Raw genomic sequence first — 10,882 nt, forward strand, 5'->3', positions numbered from 1 at the left:
ATACTATGAAATTAGGCATCGATTTATTGGAGCACTCGAGGCAGTAGCATTTTGACCTCTGTTTAGTGTAAAACCGAGGCACATAATGCCTTTATATTTTCAGCCCAAATGAAATTACCCTACGCATTCACTCTTTTCTTCCTCCGCTGCTTTTACACCCTTTTACTATCGTCGCTGTCACTCTTCCTTCGCTAGCGCCACCGCTCAGGGTCGTCGGTCCGCCTTTGCCACCGCTACAGGGTTGCTGCTCTGTCGCCCCCACTACAGTGTGCTCACGGTGCCTCTTCTCGCAGAAAAACTCAAATAGCTACCTTGCCGCTACTGCGTCGCGTCGCTGCCTTCCGCCGCTGCCTCGCCTCCGTGTTGTCAAGACATCCTCGCCGTCGTCGCCCACTCTGCCGTCGTCGCCTCTGGAGTAAGAGCAAGCGGAGGCCGTTGGTGATGAAAAAGCTCAGATCTACAGATCTGAAGGCCCAGCTTCCGCCCCTAAAAACCCCTCCTCACAGATCTGAGAGAGAAACGTCGTTGCTCCATCGCGTCACGTCTTCGCTGAGGCCAGTCGTCGGAGCCGCCATTGCTCACGTTGGAGGAAGTCACGCCGTGGTGAAGTCACCTTTGCTACCCTAACCCACTCTCTTTTCTTTTTAAAACAAAACGCCCCAAAGTCCTAATGTAATCTCCCATGTTTTTTGCTTAAGGATTCAACTCCTTTGTTGCTTAATTTCATTATCTGTTTTGCTTAACTTGAGAAACTATTTTGTAGGTATGCTGTTGTGACGGGAGCAAATAAAGGAATTGGATTTGCGATATGCAAGAAATTGGCTTCAAATTGGTTCACTGTGGTGCTCACAGCTAGAGATGAGAAGAGGGGTGTTGAAGCTGTTGAGAAACTCAAAGAACTTGGTCTCCGTGGCCATGTGGTTTTTCATCAACTGGATGTTATTGATCTGATTTGTAGTGTTTGAAATGGAATTAGTATATTTGTTTGAGCAAAGAGCATTATAAAGGCATTATGTTCTAGTGTTCACAACTGTAGCCAATAATCATGTTAATTTTTGTGAATTATTTTCCCCCATATATATGTAAAGAAAGAGATTGATGAAGTGTGCATAACTTGATGGTTGTTGGTTGTTGGCTTAACGAAATTTGCAGAGGAAAATTTGATGTCTCATTTGGCTGTTGGTTCCATTTGACGTAGGTGAAAAAGGAGCAGAGCACATTTCTGGATATGGCGTTCTATTTCTACTGTCTCGGTTCACAATCTAGCAAAAAAAAACACCTTTTACGGTCTCGGTTTTATTTTAAACGAGCCAAAAACATAAATCTTTATACCTCGGTTCATAACCGAGTTGAAAAGTGATAGGCATTTTACCTCGTCTTTGTTTACCTCGGTTGCAAAACCGATGTGTATAGGCCAAAACAACCGAGGTCTATTCCTTCTATTGCACTAGTGATTATAAGGAATCATGAAGTTATCAAACTCTTGGGAAATTTAGCCATTGTGACAATGTTGTTTGATGGTTAATACCACTTAGATAATGGAATGTCTACCAATGTTTTGTTGATTTCAATCTGATTATGTACAAATAGGTGTAATTGAAAGATTATAGTTAATGCATATTTTCGAGAGGTTAATAGTAATAGATTTGTCCTTTCCCCTATACTATAACGGGACACAAAAAATGTTGGTACGCAAAGATAAAAATGCAGAAGAATGTTTGTATGCAAAGATGAAAATGCAGAAGTGATCTCTGTATCTTATTGAAAAGAAATAAAGTGGACTACTTTATAGCCTTACAAATCAGAAATAAAATAAAACTGTTGCAATGCGTAAGGCGCATAACTTCTATATTTACGTTTGAATTATTCAAAAAGTAACTGAACTTTTAAAATACTAACAAATCCTCCCTTAAACCGAATGCTAGCAATCAGTTTATATCAGATTCAGCACATACTCCTAGTGACTTTCGTAATGTATAAAAAGTATCCAATTTGAGAGGTTTAGTCATGATATCAACCACCTGTTCTTGTGTTTGACAATGTATCATCTTGATAGTTCCTTTCTTTGTAAGATTCTGAAGGAAATGGAAGCGACATCAATATGTTTACAACGTCCATGCATTACCGGATTCTTTGCCAGCTTAATAACAGAGCTACTATCACAATGAATCACAATAGATTGACTTTGCATTCCATACAGTTTTTCCAACACCCTATTAAGCCAAATCGCTTGATAAGCACATGATGCTACACCAATAAATTCAGCCTTGGTAGTTGATAGACTCACAATTGGTTGTTTCTTTGATGACCAAGAAACAACAGTTGAACATAATAAGAACACTTAACCTGAAGTACTTTTCCTGTCATCTAAATCGTCGGCATAATCACTGTCAGTGTAAGCGATAAGTTCATTGTTTCCTCCCTTTTTGTAGAAAATGCCAAATTCAATTGTTCCTTTTAAATATCTCACACCCTTTTAGCTGTCAATAAATGTAACTCAGTAGGATTCTCCATGTACCTGCTAATTAAGCTTATCACAAACATCATATCAGGTCGAGTGGAGGTTAAATACATAAGACTTCCCACAATTTGTTTTTAATAAGTCTTGTCCACCTTTACACCAATATCTTCCTTTGTGAGTTTAGTACCTAGAACATATGGGTTTTGAACTGAATTGCTTTTATCCATTCCAAATCATTGCAGTATTGCTTATGCATATTTCTTTTGACATAAGAAAATGCCATTGATTCGTTGCACGACTTCAAGACTCAAAAAATATCTCATTTTACCAAGGTCGATCATAGCAAATTCATGTTTCATGGAGTTCTTGAAATTTTCAAACATCAACTCATCATTGCCAGTAAAGATAAGGTCATCAACATACAAACTAACAATTAATATGGTACCTTCTTTTTCTTTCTTCACAAATAGAGTATACTCGTAGTCACACTTCTCAAAACCTTTCTTCAAGAAGTAGGCTTCTATGTGGCTATACCAAGCGTGTGATGCTTGCTTAAGTCCATAAAGAGCTTTCTTCAATTTGTACACTTTATGCTCAGCCCCATTTTGTTCATAACCACAAGGTTGGTGTACATACACTGTTTCATCTAGCTTTCCATGTAGAAAAGCAGATTTCACATCTAGCTGATAGAGTGTCCATCCCTGTTGAGCCGCAATTGCTACTACTAAGCGAATGGTCTCCATGCGAGCTACTGGTGCAAATACTTCAGTGTAGCCCACCCCATACTCTTGTGCATACCCCTTCACTACAAGTCTGGCTTTATATTTATCCACAACACCATTCTCTTTGAATTTGGTTTTATAAATCCATTTCACACCCACTTTCTTGGCACCATCAGGTAATTCCACCAATTCCCATGTGTCATTTCTGTTTAATTCTTCCAATTCCTCATCCATGGCTTTCCTCCATTTTGGAATCTGTTCGACAATAGCAAAGTGTGTGGGATCATTATCACTTGTTGTAGATAGAGGCATATTTGTTTCTGGACTGTCTTCAAAAAATTCTGCACCAGTTTCGTAGTCTCTCATCCAAAGAGGTGGTCTTCGAGATCGTTGCAAAATAAGACTATGTTCTGTTGTCAAAGGATAAGAGGAAATATTATGTTCATTTTCTCCTCTATCAAGATCATGACATACCTGTTGTTATGTTGCATTTGGCGTTGTGTTTTCAACCTCATGTTCTTCATCGTTAATAACATCTTCTTTATCTCCCCATTCTAAATCACATGCAATGGTTGCGACATGTTGCTTATCCCAATCCCAACTTTTGTTTTCATCAAAAACAACGTCTCTACTGATGATAATTTTTTTTGAAATTGGATGATACAATTTATAAGCTTTTGAGACTTCACTGACTCCCAAAAAAACACAACTTTGACTTTTATTATCTAACTTGGTCCGCGTAGCATCTGACACATGAACATGTGAAAGGCAACCAAAAATGCGAAAATACTTAACTGAAGGTTTGACTCCACTCCAAGCTTCTTCGGGAGTTTGATTTTTCACGGCTAATGTGGGACTTCGACTTAAATGCACCGACTAAGCGGTAGCTTCAACCCAAAAGATTTTAGGCATCTTCTTCACTGAGAGCATGCTTCAAACCATGTTCATAATGGTTCGATTCTTGCGTTCTGCTATCCCATTCTGTTGTGAAGTATATGTGGTTGTTAATTGTCTACGAATACCATTGTCAGAACAAAATTTGGTGAAGTCTTGAGGGGTAAATTCTCCCCCACGATCAGTGCGCAGGCCTTTGATGGAGGACTCAACTTCTTTTTCAACATGAACTTTGAAATTCTTGAAGATAAAAAAAGCTTCTGACTTTTTAGTCAAGAAGTAGATCCAAGTTTTCCTGCTAAAGTCATCAATAAAAGTGAGTAAATACCTCTTTTTACTATTGGAGATAGGTGTAATTGGTCCGCAAATATCTACATGAATTAGTTGTAGAATCTGCGTAGCTCGCCAAGAAGACGCCTTTGGAAATGAATCACGTGACTGCTTCCCTATTAAATAGTGCTTGCATAATTTGGTAGGGGTCTTGATCAATGGTAAACTACCATATTCTACTGATAAAGAGTTTATAGACCCCGAAAATTTAAATGACCATATCTACAGTGCCAAAGATGCATGTTGTCCTCTACTGTTGTGTGGAAGCAAGTGGTTTTGGTAGGTGAAGAAATGGCATGCAGTAGGAACATTCAATTGGAAGACATGTGAGTTTCCATTAGTAAACCATTTTGTGGATGATACACTTTGCACTTGCCGTGTTGGAAGAGAATGCTAAGGCCTTTTTCTTGTAATTGCCCGATACTAAGTAGGTTGTTTCTTAAGTCTGGCACGAAAAAGACATCTGTAACTGTATAGGTGTTGCCATGCATGTAAAGTCTAATGCTGCCTTTTCCCGTGATAGCCATATTGGAGTTATTGTCTAATTTGACCGTGTCTTTGTAATGTTCATCAAGATCTGAAAAGTACTCTTTCCTCCCACACATGTGATTGCTACATTCAGAATCAAGGAACCACATAGTATCTTCATTTGTCTTGGTTATCTCTGTATGAGCCATCAACAACATTTCTTCATCATTCTCAACATAGTTAGCTTCTCTTTGTTGGGATGGACATTCCCAGCTGAAATGTCCAAGGTGATGACAGGTGTAACATTCCACATGAGATTTGTCAAAACTTTGTCGACCTCGTCCACGGCTGCGTCCTCTTCCGCGCCGTCCAAAGCTTCCCCTACGCCCTTCATATCCTCGACCCTGGGCTGTGTTGTAACCTACATGGGAAACTTGCAGGGCCTGTTCTTCTTCCACGTGAGATGACATTCGAAGCTCATGTAAAAGGAGACTACTTTGTAGTTCATTAACCGTTAGTGTCTGAGTATCCTTAGACTCCTCAATGGAACACAACATAGTCAAATTTTGGAGTCATGGATCTTAGAATTTTTTCAACAACCGCAACATCACCTTTGCTTTCACCATTAGCTTTCATCTTGTTGGCGATAATGAGTGTCCGAGCAAAATAATCATTAATGGACTCCCCCTGCTTCATGTGGAGAATTTCAAATTCTCTTTGGAGAGCTTGCAATTGTGCTCACTTAACCTTCAAAGTGTCGTGGTACTTTTGCTTTAGTGAGTCCCATATATCTTTTGTAGTATCCTTGTTGAGGATTGTTTCTAGAATTGAACGATCTAGTGCTTGATACAAGTAATTCTTTGCCTTTAAATCCTTTAACTTCTGGTCTTCAACATGTTTCCTCTGTACTACGGTAAGAGGTGTGTCTTCTGCAGATTCAGGGATGCCATGCTGCACCGGCTCCCAGTACTCCTTGGATCTTAAGAAGTTCTCAATAAGCATAGCCCAGTGGTCATAATGACCATCAAATTTGGGTATAGCAAGCTAGACAAATGAATTTTCTGATGCCATTGCGTATGATGGTTAGAAAACTGCTACTTTTATTTTTGGATTAGGCCCCGAATGGAGCTCTGATACCATAATGTTGGTATGCAAAGATAAAAATGCAGAAGAACGTTGGTATGCAAAGATGAAAATGCAGAAGTGCTCTCTGTATCTTATTGAAAAGAAATAAAGTGAGCTACTTTATAGCCTTACAAATCAGAAACAAAATAAAACTGCTGCAGCGCATAAGGCGCATACTCCTATAGTTACGTTTGACTTATTCAAAAAGTAACTGAACTTTTAAAATACTAACAAAAAAGCACAAATGGTTGTTGAAACCCCAATTTTCCGTTTGCCAAATAGAAAGCACAGTTGGGATTTTCTTACTTCGTGAATGAAAACGCAGGTTCAAACAAGTCATAGTTTAAAGGAAGAAGAAACTTTTTATAAAATGAAAACTTATTGTTTTAAGATTTTAAGTAAAGAATGATATTAATCTTTTACCTACTTACAGGAAAATAAATTGTCAAGAATAAAAGAAAAACTAGTAAAATTTATGAAATCAGTAATTCAAATTATAATAATCATTATTAAATTGTTGATTTTTTGTGTTGAAAACATTCTGAATTATAACTACAATTTGTCACCTTCATTTTATATTTAAATGACTTATTTTTATCGTTTCCTTTTTCTAACACTTAAACTAAAATAAAGAAAATATAATATATTTAATAACTTGAAAATGGCCTATAGCGTCAGTTCTTCCATTCATCCCATATATTGCAGCGGTTACCATAACTAACTCCTTTTTCTGCCTAGCACAGTTCCCAATTCTGCCTTCTAAACGCTTTTCGGCGCAGGCTTCCTAGATGCCATCTTCCTTGATATTTGTTCAACTTCTTGATTGCTTCTTTGACCTTATTTGATATCCTTTCTTTATACTCCGTGTCTCGAATCCCTCACGTTTTTTTTCCATATTATCCTCTTGTTTATATCATCTTATCATTTTTAATGTCTTTACTTTGATGCTTCGATCACTGAACAGGTGTATACTTTTAAACATTTGTTTAATGTTCATATATATTATTTATACCAAAACCTAATTTCGAGAGTTTTTCCTATTTTATTCCATTTTTCTTACGATGTGAAATTTTACGGAAAAATCTTTATTTTATTTTTTGAATTTTTTTTACAAAAATCTACATATCAAATATTTTACAAAATACAATTTTTTTTTTTTTGGTAATGAGTTGAATTACAAACCTCAAATCACAAATCTAGTAATGTCAAAGCTTCGAAGTAAAACACAATCATTCACTAAAAAAAATTTAAATATTTTCTGCTACCCTAAATAATAGCTAGATGAAACGAATTCAACCCGAATAACTTACTTTTTCTCGAAAAAGATAATTTCTATCACATTGAATCGATCTTTTGTCACACATAAATGCACATTATAAGTACTATTATTTCAGTAGCTAACATAACACATGGTATATATATTTTATACACACATATATATAGATTTTGTATGAAATAAAAATGAACAAATGAAAGAACTACTCATCAAATATCTTCTTTCACGTTTGTACAAGGAATATAAGTTGATGAACCAGGCTTCTTCTGTTTTGAGCTACGTTGATGTTTGTGCAAATTAGTGGAGCATGGCAACACAGGTCTCTCAATAGCACAAAGCTTATGCTTCAAACGCCATGGGAATAGAAATTCCAACCCACAACCCTTTGGAGAAGAAGCATATGAATGTCTCATATAACACTCTGAATAACTTCCACAAGTATCACAATCTTTGTCTTCAAAGTTCCTAGAAAAATGTAAAGCAGATGATGCAGCCAAAGCAGTTGCATCAGGAAGAAAGCGATTTATCATGTAGGTTGGAGATTGGTATCCATTACACTCTGCAAGCTTTAACCTCAACCCTTCATTCTTTTCACTATGGACGTTCTCTGATTTCTTTTGCACATAATCTAATGCCTCTGATAGAGAGAAAACATCCATAGCATCTGAGAAAATATCATCCCTGTTGTCATTTCCTACACAGCTACCATCTCCTTGAGCATGAAATGCATCGTTAGCATCATCAACATCAGTTTCAGAAGCTTCTCTTGAAAGAAGCCAATGGCTAGGGGGTAGTCTTAGGCGTGGCGTGCCACCATCTTGAGTGTTGCAATTCCTCTCAGTGACTTTTGGCTTACCTGGTGCTTTCTCCCATGAAAATGGAACTCTTTCACTTGTATTTTGGATTGCACATACTGAATATGATGAGCAAGATGAATCTCCAACAACTGAACAACCAAGACGCCTTGTAGACAAAAGGGGTGCGTTTAAGTCTAACTTTCTTGGACGTTTTCTATCCATTGTCTCCATACAAAGGCTTCAAGAACTAGATGGAGTATGTGAGATAATTGTGTGATAGAAGGTTGAAAAAATTGGTGTTAGAGAGGATATCACATTATAGTTGGTTGGGTGGAATAAATAGAAGTAGTTGGAAAAATGGGCATCTCGTGAAAACCATAAAAAACTAAGATCTTTGCTTCACAGGGGCATTGAAAGTTCTCCTTCCACGTGGGAAGATTTCACAGAAACATTGAACCAGAATTCACAGGAATCAATTTCAGACCATTGTAACGTTGCATGCTGCCCCTCCTACAAAAGAATATCTCCTTACTATTCAATAAAGCGTTACACTTTACACCTAAAATGAGAAACCAATATTCATTGAGAGCACAAAAGCCAAAAATAGTTGAAGTGCCAGCTACTTGGATTGGAGGGTTTGGTTCTGTGTAGAAAGGTGTGTTACCTAGCACAGGAAGTTAGGTTGGTGTTAAGAGAAAGATGAGAACTTCAGCTCAAGGAATGAGGGAATTTGCTGGTGAGATTGAAAGCTTAGGAAGATTCAGATACAAGAAAAAGGTCACCCTTCAAGATGGCTCAAGCACAAGAATGATCTCTCCAAATTTATCACTACTTTCCAAGCCTTGATTCTATCCTTTCAACAAATGCTTGCTTTGGATTGAGACCAGAGATTCAAAATTCTCAAATGTGTAGCTGCAGGGCTGACAAGTGGTGATCCTTAGAGATGTAAAATCTAGCAATGTTCTTGTTGATAAGGACTTCAATGCTGGTTTTGGTGACTCTGGACTAGCAAGTTTTTATAGCCATGATCAAGTTCTAATGAGGAAAGGGCAAAATTGGTGCAAAATTAGGTCACAATAGACATACGAAATGAATAAGGCATAATAGAAAGAGTAACAGTAGATGACACAAATCAACAGTGAGTTATATAGGAGAAGTTTGTAGTGTTTTCTCTTAATCCTTATTTGGTCATCTTTTATTTGTATGTATATTTTACTGTTATTGAACCAAAAATAACAGAAAGTGGATTCAAAAATTTCTTCTTTTTAGCTTTCTTTCTTTCAGTCTGTTTCCTCTTATGGTATCAGAGCTTTCCTTGAGCTTTGTCCCTTTTTATTCATCATGTCGGACACAATTCCAATATCACTATAGTAACAGTCTAGAAATTATTCTATGAGATCCGAGCCTCAGTTCATTCATACCTTTTTACATTCATCCTAGTGAACCAATATTCATGGTCTTGTTCATTTCAAATGGTTTTGATTTCTAAAAACAAAAAGGGTTTTATGCTGGGTTCCATATCCATTCCTTCTCTTTCAAATTCTTTGTTTTCTACTTGAGAATGTTGTAATAATGTGGACTAATATCTTCGAGAGGTTTTGCTCAAGGTGATTTGCTTAGTACTGCAATGCTATAAAAAACTTTATGTCCTTCACTAAGGTCAAACATCTGTATCTAACTTTTAGACTGTCCTCAAGTATCCTCAAATATCTTAAGTCACCTACTTTAAAAATTCACTAAACAGTACACGTGACTAACACGACAATCAACCTCTTTATGTTATAATGAGTATCAATTTCTCCAAGTATTACAAGTTTAATCTTTCTAAACTTCTTCAAATTATAACGAGCTTAACCTTTTTTAGGTATCCTTTCCCAATCTTCCCATAAAACAAAGAACTTTACAATTACAACCAACAATATAATATCTCGAAAGTTCAGTCATGCTCACAAGATGATCGTTGATATTTATTCAATTTAACATATTCTTAATGCCTTCTTCACTTTTCATTTAGAGTATATTAGTTCTTGTGACACTACTTGTTAAGAAGGAATGTCAATTCATTGTAATAAAATCAAATTTTATTATCTCCTCTCATTCATTTTCTATCTTTAGTATGAGATTTTAAATCGTTTTAATTAAATTATATGAAATGTTCATTGTATTTTTGAAAATTAGATATTTATTTCAGTTTTTCTTTTTTGTTTATTAGTTCTAATTTCAATATTATTTTCATGAATTTATTACTTATAGATTGGACTTGAGTACTCACTGGAAGATGAGAAAATGGCGAGGAGGGTAGATCTGGTTATTCCGACAAACAACAACGAATCACATACTTCACCAACTTCCCAATCAACTTTGGGGAATATAATATGTGGAAGAGACAAGTGTGCAGATACAAGACAATCTACTAATTACAAACAATTTACTATGTTTCATATTTTTTACCAAACACTGCAAACAAAGTTACATGAATCTTAAACTGGGGAAAAGATAAAATATTCAGCACCTCTACGTTGAGCCAAGAGTTAAACTGAATAGTGTTGAGGCATGCCAAATCTCCTCGTAAAAGTCCACCTTATCAAGAACCAACCCAACTTTTGGACCTAGTTCATTTCCTTTGCGTTTCTTCTCTGATCATCAGTTGTTCGTTCCTGAGGTCATGGCATTAGCCGTGGTAGGTGGTGCTCTTCTCTCTGCTTTCCTTGACCTTCTTTTTGACAGGCTAGCTTCCCCTGAGCTTGTCGGCCTGATCCGTGGAAAGAAGCCTGACAAGTTGCTTCAAAAGGTGGAGAACCAGCTGATA

At 36.8% G+C, this 10,882-nt stretch overlaps 2 protein-coding genes across 2 annotated transcripts in view; one reads left to right on the plus strand and one right to left on the minus strand.

Annotated features, from left to right (window-relative positions):
* Positions 1-7,485: 7,485 nt before the first annotated feature.
* LOC106770490 lies at positions 7,486-8,295 on the minus strand. Its single transcript, XM_014656297.1, has one exon. It carries the CDS (start codon positions 8,293-8,295, stop codon positions 7,486-7,488), a length of 810 nt encoding a protein of 269 aa, XP_014511783.1.
* A 2,443-nt stretch (positions 8,296-10,738) lies between these two features.
* The window catches only part of LOC106770491 (putative disease resistance protein At3g14460), a 4,612-nt gene continuing 4,468 nt past the window's right edge, over positions 10,739-10,882 (plus strand). The window contains exon 1 of the mRNA XM_014656298.2: positions 10,739-10,864. Within this exon, the coding sequence (XP_014511784.1) occupies positions 10,739-10,864 (126 nt within the window). The remainder of the gene's footprint in view (positions 10,865-10,882) is intronic.

This window comes from Vigna radiata, chromosome 8 (genome assembly GCF_000741045.1).
Source record: "Vigna radiata var. radiata cultivar VC1973A chromosome 8, Vradiata_ver6, whole genome shotgun sequence".
In the NCBI taxonomy this organism is placed as follows: domain Eukaryota; kingdom Viridiplantae; phylum Streptophyta; class Magnoliopsida; order Fabales; family Fabaceae; genus Vigna; species Vigna radiata.